The 16,573-nt window shown below is 49.3% G+C and overlaps 1 protein-coding gene across 2 annotated transcripts in view; it reads left to right on the top strand.

The window, feature by feature from the left end:
• The first annotated feature begins 334 nt into the window (after positions 1-334).
• TTC28 (tetratricopeptide repeat domain 28) overlaps positions 335-16,573 on the top strand; it is a 104,954-nt gene continuing 88,715 nt past the window's right edge. For both annotated transcript variants that reach the window (XR_010307767.1, XM_064168159.1), the window contains exon 1: positions 335-681. Coding sequence is in view for 1 of the 2 variants with exons in the window: in XM_064168159.1 (XP_064024229.1) it covers positions 655-681 (27 nt within the window). In the remaining variant the exon portion in view is untranslated. The remainder of the gene's footprint in view (positions 682-16,573) is intronic.

Genomic DNA, 16,573 nt, shown 5'->3' with positions numbered 1-16,573 from the left:
CTTTCTGGGCAGGGCGCCGAGGGGCCGCCTTAGAGTGCGTACTTCAGGAGGCGGGCTGCGTTCGGTGGCCCTGTCCGCAGTCCCGGCCACAAGCGATGCACTGCTTTGTTACCTGCGCGGGGCCGCTCCGCTCTGCCCCGCTCAGCGGCGTGCGGCGGCCTCGCGCCCGGGGGCGGGCGGGGCGCGGTTGTGGGCGGAGCCATGTTATGGGCGGGGCACGGCGCGGGGGCGGAGTCCATGGGCGGGGCGCGGGGGCTCCCGGCCGGCGCTGGCGGGGGGGCCGCGGCGGGGCTCTGCCGGCGCCCGCGCCCGTCTCTGCCTCCGTGCACGGCGGGGCCAGGGCTGGGTGCACACTCGGCGCAGGGCGGCCGTGCACGATGTGCCCGGGAGCTGCAGCTCCCTGCGGGCCGCGGGCGTGAGGCGGTGCTGGCGGGGCGCGGCGGAGCGCAGCGGCGGGGCTGGCTGCCGCCGGCTGGGGACAGCCCCGCTCCTATGGCCCGCTCGGTGGGGCCGGCTCCTCTCCCGCGGGCGCGGCGGGGCGCGGCGCGGGCCTGGCAGCGGGGCTGGGCAGCATGACCGCCAGCTGCCACCCCGCTGCGCTCGCCGCCAGCACCCAAGCGCGACCTTGATGCTCCGCGTTCCCGCTCTACAAATATGATGAAATGGCAGCCCCGGAAGAAGGTGGGTGACGAGGAGGGGCTGAGCCGCGGACGGCACCCCTGGGGTGGGCTGCCCCGGCAACTGCGGGCGAAGCGGTGGGGCCAGGCTCCTGTCCCGGTCCCGTTCCGCGTCACCCCTCGGGCCGTCGCGGGAGGCATCACGAACTTTTCTTTCTCCCCCGGCGGTTGTCGCGCCCCGCTCCGGCCGCGACGCCGAGGGGAAGGGGCCGGCTCCGCCGAGGGGCCCGGGCTGGGCTGCGCGTCCGCCGTCCTCTCCGCCCGTCCCGGGCGGTCCGACTGGCGGTCGGGCCGTTTCCTAATATGGCTGCTTGGCTGGAGGAGCAGTCGTGGGCTCGGTCAGCGGTGGGGCCGACAGTAACGGCGTGCCCGGGACAGCAGCTCAGTGCCGGCAGCTGCCTCGGTTGTCCGTGGCGGCATCCTCGGCTGGAGACCTGCCGGGCCGGGCGCGGTGGCTCCGGTTCGATGCCCGGGCAGGACGTTCGGTGCCGGCGCGCTTGGCATCGCCGTCTATTGCCGTCCTTGCCCGGGGAAGTCTGGCGAAGTGCGTGTGCAGTGTCCCCTCCGCAGAACCGAATCCGAGCTGTTGGCAGCTGCGGGCTCTTAACTCTTCTTATTTGCTTCTTTTTTTTTTTTTTTTTTCATTTTCTTCTTTTTCCCCCCTTGGTTTTCGTTTGTAAAAACCTGCTTGAACCAGCAGGGCTCCTTCTTTCTTTGTAGCGTGATGTGCGATACTGTGTTTTACATCAGGGAAGAAATAGAAATCATATGTGAAATGCATGAGGGCATCTCTGGCTTTGAGTGCTCCAGAGTGAAGTAAATGGTGCTTCGGAAGGGGCTTGACTGGAGCCTGTGTTGCTACTGCATCTCTGGGTGATCTGTCAGGCTTTGTGTCGCTGACACCTCGGTTCTCTTAAGCTCTTCTGAAGCTGTTCCTGTAGTTTTTTCACGCAGGCAGTTGCTTCTTGTGAGAGGAGTTCCTCAAGTCATTGTGCCTGCATCAAGATGAGCAGATGATGGGCAAGCTCCATGGTGATGTCTATGCATTTTGGAAGTCCCTCTGTGCCTCCTTTCAACCTGGTTTTAGGATGTCTAGAAGCTATAGATTTTTAAATGTCTGTTTTTACTATTTTGAACTAAATGTGCAGTCACTCCTGTGGTTATGGCTATGGAAACCCCTCCAGGCCATGGTTACAGCAGTATTGACTGAACCACTGAAATATTATTCTTGGCTGCTGGCTGGACTCCTCGGCTCTGGAAGATTCCGTTTCGAGTGTCAGGATTCACTCTGCAGTATTGGCTCACCCGGTTGTGCTTAAATCACCGTGTCAGGTCATTACTGTTTTTCTCTGCATTGTCGTCTTGTGTCCGTATCGAGCTGCCTTTGGGCGGCCAAGTTTGATTGTGAAGGGGCTAGAGAGGGTAGCTGAACTCATCTGAACTGTCAAGCATCTTACTAGTCCAAGCACAGAATAACTCCTACTCCTGCTATGATGTGATGGAAAGTATGTTCATGTTGGAAGAGGGTCTGTTTTCTACTGTAGCACCAGTAAAGTCTCAGCAGAGGTTATTCTGTGGTGTTGCCAGCACTCTCACGTGAGCCCAGCCAGGATTGCTGCTGGCCTGGCCCGAGCGCCTTTGTAGCCTTCAGTCATGCGCTTCCCAGGGCGCCCAGGCAAATGACTCATGCAGGCCCCTCCAGCGCTGCTGCTCTGCTTCCTAACGGGGCTCGGAGTGGGAAAGGGAGCAGAGGAACAAGAGTCTGTAGCCCTTGGTCGTTCTTAGCTGTTGGTTGTTTCTGAAAGGACTTCTGATAAGTGATTGTTCTGCCTCTTCCCTCTTGAAACGACTTAATGTAAGAGCTGGCAGCACGGAGTGAACACATTTGCTGCTGTACTGAATTGGGAGCCCTCTTGGGTTTGTTGTATTTGCACTCAGCTTCTCTTGCCTTGCCCATGTGTTTATTTTTAATATCAAGTGTTTAAGCTGTTATATTCATTGATGGATGCTTGCTCTTACACCTGTTGAAGTGTGCATCTTAGGATTGCATGCAGTTTATTAGCCCTGTGTGTAAACCTAGAGTAAATCCCTTTGTTTGGTGATGCTAAGGTACACCTATCACCCGTGGTGTATGAGGCATTATCTTGCCTTCAGCTAATAAAAATGAGGGTTTCCATGTCTCTGAAGCATTGTTTCTCTGCTGTAAACCCCATATATTTTTCTAATGATGGAAATTTACTGTTGTGTACTAAATACGTCTGCAAGTACCAGAACTAATAAAGACTTTTCCTGTGGACTTCCATGACTTGCCTCTGACTCCTTTTCTCCCTGGGTTTTCTCCCACATCTCCATGTAGCAGGTGGCTGGTTGAGAGCAAGGTCCATATTGGTGACCTGGGCAGCAGCTGCCACTGAAATATTGCTGTCTAGCAAATGGTCAGTGGACCTGAAAGCCATCAAAGCTAGTAGGGATGGAGGCTGCCAGTGTGCTCCATAACTCTGTTTCCTGAGGAAGCCAGGCTAAAATTCGGGTATAGTGTATGCAGTGCATCAGGGTGAACACAACTGCACCAACAGGCTGTCAGGAGGCCAGTAATTAAATTATACATGATCTGGATGCAGATGTGGCTGATGTGTTACACTGACTATTCTTTGAGAAGCATAAAACCAGCTGTGTTGCTGTGTCAAGGCTCAGGCTGCAGGAATTGCAGCTTCCTTTCCAGTCTGCCCCGTGTCACAAGCTTTTCTTGAAGCATCCTTCAGCTTCAGGGCACGTTTTGCTGGCAGGATGAGTGTGGCTGTGCTTGGGATGCTTGGCTTTCTGGTGAGGGAGATGCTCTCTGCTGTGGGGCTTTGGCTGGACCTCATCACTCTGAACTCATCTCAGGATGCCTCATGCCTTGCTGACTAGGGTTTGCTGCAGCCTCTCAGCTGAGGGAAGAGGAAAATGGCTTGGATAGTGGTGTGCTGTTGTTTCCTATTGCTGATTCTTTTATCTGTGAATAGTAATTATAGCACTAATAAAGCTGTTACACTTGTGGTCACATAATGGCATACTGGAGTTCAGGTGAGAGAACACTCTTTTCTAAACTGTCAAAGCCAGCAAGGTAAAATAAAAAGAGTGGTGTTTATTGAGTGCATCTTGTTTGCCATGCAGCAGCAGCGTGGGGAATTTTGCATGCTTGAGAAGCCTGATAACAGAAACTATTCAGATGCTAACAACAAACTGCAAATAGGAATCATCTGCTCCTCAGTTGTGATGACTAAATGCTTGACAAAACCTGAAATCACTGACTGTGTCAGGTGCAGATTTCATGAAGGATTCCATAAGCCATTAGTAACACAGTGATGAACCTGTACTATCCCTTTGCGACCAACATGCAAAAGTTGTGTGTATTTACCAGGAGCCTTTCAGTGAGAGGATTCATTCACATTCACTGACTCCTCTAGAAACAAATAGCATGTTCAGTTTTCCTGCAGTACAGAAGGAATTCATGCAAATCTCATTATATTTCTACCTTAACTTATTTTCTTTGAGATCTGTCTTGGGTTTTGACTTCTGGGTCTGTAGTTCTGTGCTCTGTTAAAGTCCTCTGTTAGGATTTTCACTGTGTACCTCCATTTTGTCTTGGGCATTGGGATTTTTCAGAAATGGAACAGCAGAATCCAAAAGCTCAGACGTGAGGATTTCTGTAGATTATTTCCTTTTAGCCTGTAGCTGTTCACCACAGTTCATGGCTGTATCCATGCTGCTGCTTAGTCTGTGTGTGCATGTCCGCTTCTGCATGGATGGAGAGGAACCTTTTCCTCCCAGTGACTTCTTATTTCTCAGTTCCTTCTCAGTGGACTGAGAAACACTTGCCAGGCAGTGATAATCTCTGCAGAGCAGCATAAACTTGATTGACCCTCAGGTTCCTTTCTCTGCAGGTCAGTGTTACAGGCCATAGTGATAGCAGTGGCATCAGGCTTTACCAGTCTGGTATGTGCTCGGAATTTTCTAAGCTGGAAAATCAAACTTGTTCTTCAGAATTCTGCTCATATTAGGTGAGAATAAGCAAATGGATTTTTTATTAGTTTTTTATTATCTTTTTTTTTTTCTATTCCTCCTGCCCACACCTCCTTCTTCCCCATAGCTCTATAACTGGCAGTTACCAGCAAGCACTTAAAAGCTTTCACAGTAAGCTTTCCTATCTCATACTTCTTAAGAGGCTTTTAAAACCTAAACCTACCTTCTTATATGCTTAACTAAACAAAACCTGGATAGTATTCCTGACCTGTTCAATATTGGAGCTCTTTTCCATTTAAGGCCATCCAGTACTGGGCTTGTGAAAGATGTTGCACCTAAATTTGTAGCAATCTGAGTTGGTAATCCAGAGCTCCGTCCTGCTTCGCTCTAAAAGCAACTGGGATTGAAGAAGCTTCTTTCATGGCTGTCAGGTCTAAGGAGGTGCAGGTGCTGCCCTGGACCTGCTGCCAATTGCAGGGCTTTGCTCTTTAGCCTTCTCAGGGTAAAAAACTTATCTCTAAACCTTTGTGGGCTTGGAGTGCAGAAGACTACTTGCTACAGATTTCTGAAGGTTGTGGCCTTGTGGTGGGTTTTTTGTTTGTAGCTTGTAGTGAGAAAAAAGGTTACTGTGCTGTCAGATTACTGTTGCCTTCTGTCATCTCTTCTACTTCTGTTGTATGGATTACTGACTTCCACTTGTCTTGAGTCTTTCAACATAGCAAATCCTGTCTCTTTGGTAATACTCTTCAACTTTTGTGTAGAGTGTGAGCTGCAATAAGCTTTATTGGAAAACTGCTGCTCAGAACTGCTTCAAAGATGCTCTGCTATGAGCAAGCTCTGTCCATCACATATTGTTCAGATGCTACAGAATTTCACTGACCACTGTGCTGCCTCTCGTTGTGGGTTCCGTTGTGCTGCCCTGCTGGAGCCCCAGTGCAGGAATGTTCTGTGGCAGCAGAGATGTGCACAGGCAGCAGCCCAGCAGACCACTCACAGGGTTAGGGACAGATGTGTGGGACTGTACAGTGTTGGCTCATGAAAGCAGTGAATAGCTGGGGGTACAGCCATGAAACCAGTGGATAGCTGGGGTACAGTTTCATCCCATACACTTTCCTTATGCACAAGAAGAACAAAAGCAAAGCTTTGTTTCTTGTCACTGCTGCTGTTCTGTTGGGAGTTCATACAGTTGCACAAATACTGCAGCAGCTGTTACCATATTAGTCCTTGCTGCCCAAACAGAATGCATGGAAGTGCTCTCCTCAAGCCTTTGATTTATGCAGCATTAAAAACCTGCTTTGTCCAGGGCAGTGTTATAAATGGGCTTCCTTTCGCTTCCTCTATGGATGTGGTTTATTCCTCCTCTTCTCTGCACACACTTCTAAAATCCTCTATCTTTTAGGCCTTCATAATAACCTAATGATAGGGTCAGCAGAAAGGGAATGATGATCCTCGTTGCTGTTATCAAAGAGAGATGCATATTCTGGCAGAGCAGAACCGTGGGCTAATCAGTGTAGTGGTAACTCACAATTCACCAGGAGACAATTCCTCCTGTATTTCCTAAACAGAGCATTTGATAGGAGTACTCTAGTTAAAGTGCTGAATTGGAGAGTTTCAGTGTAAAAGATAATTACTTGTAATTATGGAAATTTCTGCAAGGGAAATTGTCTTAATTTGTTCCTGTTAAGAAATGGAGTCGCTCTCATTTCAGCATTTGAATCTTTTCAGGAGATTAATGCAGTCTTCCTTCATTACTGTAGATGGGCTTTGCAACCTTCTGGTGTGTCTAAAGTCACCACTTTGATGCTGCCCATACATTGGAATTTCTACTAAAACTTAGTTTGGTTTGGAAGAAAAATCAATAGCATGCACAAAGCTTCTCTTAAAATGGGTCTTGTTATTTTGAGAGCTGACAAAGGAGATTAAAAATGAGCATACAGAAGCACAAAGAGGTTAGATGTGGGTGAAGGTGAAAGAAGAACATGAGCCAGCAGTGTGCCCAGGTGGGCAGGAGAGCCAATGGCATCATGGCCTGTATAAGGAAGAGTGTGGCCAGTAGGACAAGGGAGATTATTCTTCCCCTATACTCAGCACTGGTCAGGCCACACTATGAGTACTGTGTCCAATTCTGGGCTCCTCAGTTCAAGAGAGATGTTGAGGTACTGGAATGTGCCCAGGGAAGGGAAGCAAGGCTGGTGAGGGGCCTGGAGCACAGCCCTGTGAGGAGAGGCTGAGGGAGCTGGGGGGGTGCAGCCTGCAGAAGAGGAGGCTCAGGGCAGAGCTCATTGCTGCCTACAACTACCTGAAGGGAGGCTGTAGCCAGGTGGGGTTGGTCTCTTCTGCCAGGCAAGCAGCAACAGAACAAGGGGACACAGCCTCAAGTTGTGCCAGGGAAGATCTAGGCTGGATGTTAGGAGGAAGTTGTTGTCAGAGAGAGTGATTGGCATTGGAATGGGCTGCCCAGGGAGGTGGTGGAATTGCCATCCCTGGAGGTGTTGAAGCCAAGCCTGTCTGGGGCACTTAGTGCCATGGTCTTGTTGATTGGCCAGGGCTGGGTGCTAGGTTGGAGTGGATGAGCTTGGAGGTCTCTTCCAACCTGGTTGATTCTATGAAGAGAATGTGATAACCAGCAAAGGTAAGAACTTCCTTACAGCAAAGGTGTGAGTGAGGCACACCATACCTGTCTGTTCTGGTCACCATGGGTGCCAGGTCAAAGCAAGTGGTCAGGTGTTTTAGGCCAGAGAAGTGCCTGCTCTGGGATAACCCCTGAAGCCTAGGATGGCAGGGATTTTTTTTCTGGGATGCTGGCTGAAAGAGGTTAGGAGTGATGAGTAGGGAAATGTTCTCTGATTGCTTTCTCCTGTGCTGAGAAAACCAGCACTTGATAAATAATGAAATACCTGACTGTGTCATCAGTTTAATTGGAATCATCCCTGAGCCCATTACTCTTTGGTTCGCCGCAGTTAGAGATGGCAGCAGCTTTCCTCCTGGGGTATTTATTAAAGCTGTTATGGGCTGTGCTGCTGTGCAGCTCAGCTTCAGCCTCCAGAGGCCAGGCTGTGGGGCTGCAGCTGATCCCGATGAACGCTGCGTGGTCCTTTACTCTGTGCATCAAGCTGGGAGCTGCCCTGTGCAGGGGAGTAGGTTGGGTTTGGGGGCTCAGCTGCCTCTCAGCTTACTGCTGTGGGGCAACCAGGATTGGGTTTGGGGGCTCAGCTGCCTCTCAGCTTACTGCTGTGGGGCAATCAGGATTGGGCTTGGGGGCTCAGCTCCCTCTCAGCTTACTGCTGTGGGGCAATCAGGATTGGGTTTGGGGGCTCAGCTCCCTCTCAGCTTACTGCTGTGGGGCAATCAGGATTGGGTTTGGGGGCTCAGCTCCCTCTCAGCTTACTGCTGTGGGGCAATCAGGATTGGGCTTGGGGGCTCAGCTCCCTCTCAGCTTACTGCTGTGGGGCAAGCAGGATTGGGCTTGGGGGCTCAGCTCCCTCTCAGCTTACTGCTCTAGGGCAAGCAGAGTTGTGCTGCCTGACCCAGCCTGCTGAAGGTGTCTGGTGCTGCTGTTGTGATCTGTACCTCTTTTGACAATAAGTAGTAAGTCATGTTTAATTTTTTTCCCTTTCCCATTATATAGAAATAGAAATCTTCCTGTCAGAGTTGCTCATTGCTTCTTTTATTCTTTTTTTTTAATGATTTACTAGCTTGCTACATTTAATGGAGTAAAGGGGGGTTGTGAGATGAACCCAAGTGTGACATCTTGCTGTGCAGTGCATTCATGTGCCTGTCCAGGAGAATGAACAACCCAGTGACTTCAGCCAGTTTAATAACCTAGCTCTTAGCTCTAGGCTTGTTTAGTTTCTTGCCTGATGCACAGGACGTTGGAATAAAATTGTACAGCTGAGTCGGGAATGTTTATGGGATAGCCTAGGCTGAAACTCTGGAGTCAGAATTAAGAAGTGTGGCTTTAGTGACAAACAGTGACTGTCTTTTTAATGTAGAATGTTTTCTGAAAGCACCTCTTGCAACTAGTGTACAGTGGGTTGGATCTTTCCTGGAAGTGCTGTTGTCTGGGCTGCCAGTGACAGCACAGAGCAGTTGGGTGTTGTTCTGGTGAGCTGGGCTGGGTGGGCAGCTGCCCCTGTGCTCTGAGGAGGCTGGGTGCCCAGGGCTGCAGTGTGGTGCCCAGGGCTGCAGTGTGGTGCCCGAGTGGGATGTTTGCATTGCCCCCCTGCACCGAAGGTGTGAAGGCAGAGCCCAGAGCCTAGCAGGGCTGTGTTTGGCACTGCCCAGCACGGCCAGGCTGCTGCCCACAGGCTGGGGACAGGCCTTTTATGCACTGCTGAGGGCAGCTTGGCTGTGCACGCTCAGCATGGCCAAATGCCAGCCTGCCTCGGGGCCGCGTTGCTGCAGCCCTTGACGTGTGTCTTGCTTGCTTGGAGGAAGCTGGGCTCTGCAGGGCAGGAGTGGCTGAGCAGCCATGGGGGTTACCTGTGCTGGGTGGGGATGAGGTGCTTCTCATGGACAGGGCCAAAGAAGGTGGTGTGGTTCCGGGAGCTGCTGCCTCCTCAACTGAATTCAGATGCTGTGTGTTTGTAAAGAAGCATGCCAAAATATGTTCTGAGCTAAACTGCCTTCAGAGTGATAAAACAACCCTCTGATCTCTTGGTAAACTGTCCTGGTTTTTCTTCAGGATGTTTTGTGCTTCTCTTTTTACCTTGTCATGATGATTATTCCTTTCTGTCACGATTCTCTTGTAGTCTGCCAGGTGATGATAGCAGCTCATCTACCTTCAAACCCGAGTCTGGAGTGGAAAGAGAGGGAGTTTTCATTGATACTCTGACAAGGATCCAGGTTTCCCTGACAAACCTGCTGCTTTGTGACTTCCTTCAGCAAACACCACTAAGAGAAACTACCCAGATGCAAAGGGCTAGCAACTGTGCCTTCTTTTAAAGAGGAATCACACCTCAGCAGCCATGAATTAACCTCTATAAAGCATTTTACTTCTTTTACGCTTAAGTGGCAGGAAGGAGGGACTTAGGAGGCTGATACATAAAATATCCAGCTGTGTTATTCATCTTAATTAGGACTTTACAGAGACTGTTACTACTTGGCACCATCCCATTTTCCATAGAAATATTAATCTGTTATGGTTGGAGAGCCCTTTCATGAATTTCTGAGTTTTAGCTCTTGCTCAAATGCAGGCCCTTACCTGGTCCATGTGGGCAGAGAAGCCCCACTGTTGGTCTGCCACACTATGGAATGCATACCAGAGGGGCTTCTGTCCCCAGACTTGCTAGTGCTTCGCTGTGTCCTTGGTGCCTTCCTGGCAGTGGGAGTTCTGGTTTCCTAATTACACCTGTGAAGTACCCAGGGACTGTAAAGTCATGAGTTTTGGCATAGTGGTGACTTCATACCTACAACTCCTGTTCCCACTAATGTTAAAGACATTAGAGTTACAGGACTTTGAAAACCAACAGACTTTGGAATGCAGCTTCCAGCATTACAGACTTAACCAGGCTGGTAAGCTTTGGTTGAGTCCCATGGACAGCCAGCCAGACCTCTCATAACCAAATCAGCCCTGTGCTTAGAAAAGCACATGGATGAAGGAAGAAGTAGGTAGAGGCTGACAGACAAAGGGGAAGTGAATTAATGTCCTTGTTAGGTCTCTTCCAACCTGAGATGTTCTACAGTTTTATGAAATAGGAAGGCACAGAGATGGAGAAGGTAACATGGAAATTTCCAGAGGGAGGTGTGTGGTTGAGGAGAGCTTTTAGCACCCTTGATCTACTGGAAGGTGCTCCTGCTTGTGCCAAGGGCATGCAAATTACCTCTGACACTTGAACACCCAGTAGCTTCTTGATAGCATAGCTGCTGCTCTTGAAAAGCCTGGGGGTAAACTGTTTGATGTAGAAAGAGCTGAGAAATTATTAAGTAATGTTTAACTCACATCTGGGATTTTCTGAGATCAGATGAGTGCAGCTCAAATGAAAGAAAGGAGGAAAGCATCTTGCTTTCAGGAAGTGAAGTAGCACCCTCAGTAAGTGTTCCTATCCAGCCAGTTATTAGCAACACAATAAAGAATAGATTTCTTAGGTTGTATGAAAAGCAGATTGAGCTATAGGGTGTTGTGCAGTGAAGAAATGTTCTTGAAAGGGAGCCAAAAGCTGTCATTTCCTTTTTCATCCATTAAAAAAGTGCATTAACACTGTCAATCAGCAGGCTTCAGAGGTTAGGCAAATACGGTCAGCATCTGCAAATGAAATCAAAGATTTAGCACATCTTGGTATCAAAGTTAGATTAAAGAGAGAAATTTGCCATATGGGCATAAGCCCCAGCTGGGCTTCAGCTCTGATCACTCTGAGTGAGTACCTGGAACTGTGAAATCTGTGGTGTCCTGCTGTTCCGAGCAGCGTAGCCTGCTCTGCAGGCTGGGGAGAGGCCAGCACACCTTCATGCGGTGTTTCCCTGCTGCAGGGAAGGCTGGCAAGGCCAGCTGTTGGAATTAGCAAAATCTGTTGGCATTAGGTCACAGTGTCACATGTGAACACAGCTGCTTGTGTGATGAGAGCTTTTGAGTACCGGTGTCGCTTTCAGATGCTTCTCTTAAGCCTTTATCCTGCACCTTCTGTAGCTGGCAGAAATGAAAAGCACTTCGTGGGGGCCCGTGTGTTGCTTTCCTTGCTAAGCAGCATTCTGTTCTGTGCAATTAGAAGCAATTAGCAATTTCAGCCCATCAGTCCAATCCTAAACTTTGGATTTCGAGGAGAAATTCTGCCATCTTCAGCTGGATCCGAGTCTGCCCTGCCCCTTCTGTGCCAGGACTGGCACTGGTGTTGGATAGATGTGCTCTTTATTTTGACTCTGCCTTAAGCTTAGGACCTTGTCATGCCCTGCATTAACTGTCTTTTAAGAAAGAAGCAGGGGATTTTGTGTTTGTCTGGGGTTTTGGGGGTTTAAATGCATTCCTACAGACGTTTTCAGAGCCTACACAAATGTCCCTTTTCCCTCACTCTGTCCTCACCCCCCCTTTAAAAAGCTGCTGTCTTGTGAGACTTGTAGGAGAGTGAAAAACTTGTCCAGGTCACTGATTGCAAAGGGCTCACCTGGTGTCCTGTCACACGATGACACACAGCTGGGGAGGGCAGCACTGACAGCTCCAGCTGAGAGGGGCCAGGCAAGCAGGGATGGGCTCTTTACACTGTAAGTGAACTCTGGGCTCAGTCGCTGTTTGGGTTGTTGTGTAGTGTTTGGTATGCTCCAGTGCCGAGGAAGCAGACTGGATTTCAAGCCTTTTTAAACAGTTTTAACAACAACAGAGTGGCTTTTCTTTCTCTGCCAGCTGGATATTGCACCAAGACTCCTGAAACTTGCACCTTGTTTTTGTGCAGAGTATTTTCTGCAGCCAGCCATCTCCCACATTGACTCCGATCTCCTATAAGCTTGTCAAGAACTTCTGGGGTAAAAGAGATTCTTTGGTGCTTCTGAGTTTTCACAGTGATTTTTGGGAGTGTTGTGTGTTCAGGACAGCAGCTACAACCACCTGGGTCAGGAATCTCTGGAGAGCTGTGCCTTCTTTTTGAGTCTTTTCCCATTTGGGCTTTGAAGCTGTATTGTTTCATCCGTTCTGCTCGAGGGGTGAGACATCTAGATTTTATGAAATAAAACTGTAAACATGCTACAACACTTGGAGTTATAAGCAATTCAGCTGTTTTAAATGTAAATGCTGTAGGATTATATACTTGATTTGTTATAGCTTCCTAATTCTGCCTGCCTCAGCACTTTCTTGGCAGTTAATTGCATCATGGCTTAGAGAAACGTTCCATAAGCTGCTGAAGACAGCTTTGCTGGAGTCTGACACACTTTCTGCCTTGGTTACATAGCAAATGGGCACTCTGGGATACTTAGTGCCAGAGATGCTCCAGTGACCTGTCTTCTACAGCCTTTTTTTTTAAGGAAGTCTTGTGTCCCCCCACAAAGTTTGGAGGTTTCTTTTGCATGTGGATGTGTGCAGTGTTCAGAAGGAGCAGATCTGTCTTCTGATGACTGAAGCAATGCAGGGAACAAGTATTTCACACAGGCATTCAGTAAAAGAGGCATGAAGCTTCCCAAAGTCACAGTTGTTCCTGGAATCTCAATTCAGGAGAGATTTTGAGGTACTGGAACATGTCCAAAGAAGGGCAGCAAGGCTGGGGAGGGGCCTGGAGCACAGCCCTGTGAGGAGAGGCTGAGGGAGCTGGGGGTGTGCAGCCTGCAGAAGAGGAGGCTCAGGGCAGAGCTCATTGCTGTCTACAGCTACCTGAAGGGAGGCTGTAGCCAGGTGGGGTTGGGCTCTTCTCCCAGACACCCAGGGACAGAAGAAGGGGACACAGCCGCAAGTTGTGCCAGGGGAGGTCTAGGCTGGATGTTAGGAGGAAGTTGTTGTCAGTGAGAGTGATTGGCATTGGAATGGGCTGCCCAGGGAGGTGGTGGAGTTGCCATCCCTGGAGGTGTTGAAGCCAAGCCTGGCTGAGGCACTTAGTGCCATGGTGTGGTTGATTGGACAGGGCTGGTTGCTAGGTTGGAGTGGATGAGCTTGGAGGTCTCTTCCAACCTGGTTGATTCTATGACTTTTGTTTCATCCCAAGGGGGTAGCCTTTGAAGCTCTCACCTTGTGCTCTGCTGTGCTCAGTGTGCACATTCCCTGCCCGCATCTGGCTGTACTCAGCTGCACAAGAAGCCGGTAGTGAGGCTGATGGTAAAGCCACAGGTGTGGCAAATGACCTACAGAGATTCAAGGAGTTGTCAGGTTCTTTGATAGTTGGTACAAGTAAATTAACTGAGTTGGGTGGTTGTTTTGGTGCTGAATGCCATGAAGAACACACTGCTCATGCTGTGGCTGGGAGGTTGGTGTGTGCTGAGGAGGATGGTTAGTGTGGTTGTGTTGGTTTGGCATAGGGCTATGAGCTGGGTTGGCTAGGATGGACCATGATACTGCTGACTGCACAATAAAGGCTCCAGATACCAACCTCCTGCCGTATATTCAGGTGCTGAGGAGTTTGTGTTGTGAAGTCACATGCCCCCTGACAGTGTTTTCCTGAGATAAGGTAGAGCAAGGGCTCACAGATGGAAGCTTCATTTCAAATAGAAAAAAAACCAGTTTTGGCCATGAGGATGTAGTTGAAGAAGCTCTGTAGCTTGTCCTTGATGGGTTTGCACCAAGACTATGCCTCTAGAAGGAGCATGGGAGCTGAGCCAACCGTCCAGGTGCTTTGGCAGGTGGTTCTGGCTTGCCTTGTGTGGGGATTGGGCTCGATGCTGTGAGCAGCCCTTCAGGCTCAGGATGTGGAAGTCATTGGAGCTTTGGTGTCAACCTTTCAGGGCTATCTGAAGGGCTGACAGACATTACTATGATGGGTACCCAGGGAATGAATGTGAACCAGGCTGTCATCTGGTCTCCAACAAAGTGGAAGAGCTCTCCCTGGGAAGCTAATGATTTCAGCTGCATCAAGCTACCATGGGTGGAGGAGGCAGCTGGTGTGGGGAAGTCCTCAGCCACAGAGGACAGCAGTGTGCTTCATTAGTCTGCTGACTGATAATCAGGTTTTGTAAAAAGAGAATCCAGTATGTGGTGCACAAGTGAGGAAGGGTTCATTCTTCCCAGTGCTGCTGGAGAGCAGTCCAATACTCTTCCTGATACTGACTGCCTCAGAAATTCAGCTTTTTCCCTAGTTTGCATCAGGAGAGGTCTTGGGAGAGCAGGAATGCTTTTGGTTCCCAGTCCTACAGAGCAAAGGTCGTGGTGGCAGAATTACACATGTCCAGTTTAGAATAGAATGGTTTAGATTGAAAGGGACCTCAAAGCTCATCCAGTTCCAACCCCCCACCCCTATAGGCAGGGACACCTCCCACTACAACAGGTTGCTCAAGGCCTCATCCAGTTTAAGAGTCCTGTTTGCAGGGTGAATCATTGTAATTTTGGTCTGTTTTTCCAGAGTCCAAACCACAGAAACATTGTCTGCTGGTGTGATTTCTGGATGGTGCTGTCCAAAAGGTACTGAAAACTGGGTGCAAAATGAGTTGCAGGGGCAGCTTGGTCAGGATTGACAGCTCCTTAGCTTGCTCTTCTGTTGTTTCTTCATACTCTAGTTCTGCTGTTGAGGAAAGCCATCTGGGATAAGTCTTGAAGTAAATACTTCAAACTGAGCAGCTGAGCCTTTTGGATTCTTTTTTTCCTTTTCCCACACTAAACTCCAACAAGCATGGCAACTTCTGATCATGGTGAAGAGTACAAGACTCTGAATTACTACAGTTACCTCACCATATTCTTACACACTAATCACAGGAGGGAGCATTCTCCTTATGGAATTTGGTGTATGGGTTGTGCCTGGAACTGTGTTCTTTATCAGGGTCATTTGTAAACATGACATCCCTAAACCTGCCTCCCCAATATGCTGGCATCCTCATCATCTCTTTTCAGTGGTTCAGCATCCCTCTGAATAGGTTGTGTGAGGGCTCTTGTGATCCTGACTTGCTTAGGTAATGATAGGACTAGGAGGAATGGAACAAAGCTAGAAATAGGTAGTTTCAGACTGGATGTTAGAGTCATAGAATGTCAGGGGCTGGAAGTGATCTTGAAAGATCATCTGGTCCAGCTGCCCTGCCAGAGCAGGACCCCCTAGAGCAGTTCACACTGGAACACAGCCAGATGTGGTCTTGAATATCTCCAGAGAGGGACACTCCACAACCCCCCTGGGCAGCCTGTTCCAGTGCTCTGTCACCCTCACAGGGAAGAAAATTCTCCCTCAGGTTCACATGGATCCTCCTGTGCCTCACCTTTCACCCTTTGCCCCTTGTCCTGCAACTGGGCATCACTGAGAAGAGGCTGGCTCCATCCTCCTGGCACCCACCTCTTACATATATATAAACATGCATACTTATATGTTAGGAAGAAGTTCTTCAGCATGAGGGTGGTATGACCCTGGAATGGGTTGTCCAGGGAGGTGGTGGAAGCCTCTTCTCTGGAAATGTTTAAGGCCAGGCTGGATGAGGCTCTAGACAGCCTGATCTAGTGTGAGGTGCCCCTGCCCATGGCAGGAGGGTTGGAACTGGATGACCCTTGTGGTCCCTTCCTGCCCTGACTTGATTCTCTGATTCAATATATGGCTTTAAAATGCACCAAACTTGAGCAATTAGTGCAGACAGAGGAGTTACTCTGGGTAGTGGGGGCTGTCTGATGTGAACTAATGCATCTGAGAGACATTTTCCTAAGGGAAATTAGACAATTAGACTGAAAGATGCAGGTGGACTGCGTGTCTCTGTCTCCTTGAAGATGTCTTCTGAGGCATAATTAAAATTCTTCCCAATTATTCTCCCAGCAGAGAGTGAATGGCTGTGACAGCTGAATGACAGGCACGTACGCAGGCTAGAGCAGACAAACTGGCTGAATTTTGTGTTCTGACAAAAAACTTTTGTCATGGGCTGAATCTCTGCTTGTTCTAACGTAGATGTGGGGTTGAATCTGCCATTCCAGATGCTGGTTTCTCTCTTTCCCTCCCCCTGCTTCCTGTTGTATGCAGCAGCCTCTTACTAGCTCAGGCTTTCCTCCCAAATCCCACCCCACACAGTGGTTGTGGTGTCGCTGTCTGTTGGAGCCGAAGCTGAAGTGATGGATCGTGGCACAGCCTCTGTAGTTGAGGGAGGAGGTGCAGTGCTTCTGATGTGGCCAGACAGCTACAGCTCCGGCTCCACACAGAGCTTTGGCCACATGAGTCAGGCTCCTGTTTGCTTGGAGCCTCTAAACCCTTGAGGCTGAAAAGACTGATGACCTGCCAGATACAGCATTTATGTCTTAAATAAGTTAATAGATTTTCTAGTTTTAATCTTAATTTTATCCAGTTAATCAGAGTGCAGGGAGCACT

This window comes from Pogoniulus pusillus, chromosome 30 (genome assembly GCF_015220805.1).
Source record: "Pogoniulus pusillus isolate bPogPus1 chromosome 30, bPogPus1.pri, whole genome shotgun sequence".
In the NCBI taxonomy this organism is placed as follows: domain Eukaryota; kingdom Metazoa; phylum Chordata; class Aves; order Piciformes; family Lybiidae; genus Pogoniulus; species Pogoniulus pusillus.
Note: the sequence above shows the minus strand (reverse complement) of the source record. Positions and strands in the feature narration are given on the sequence as shown.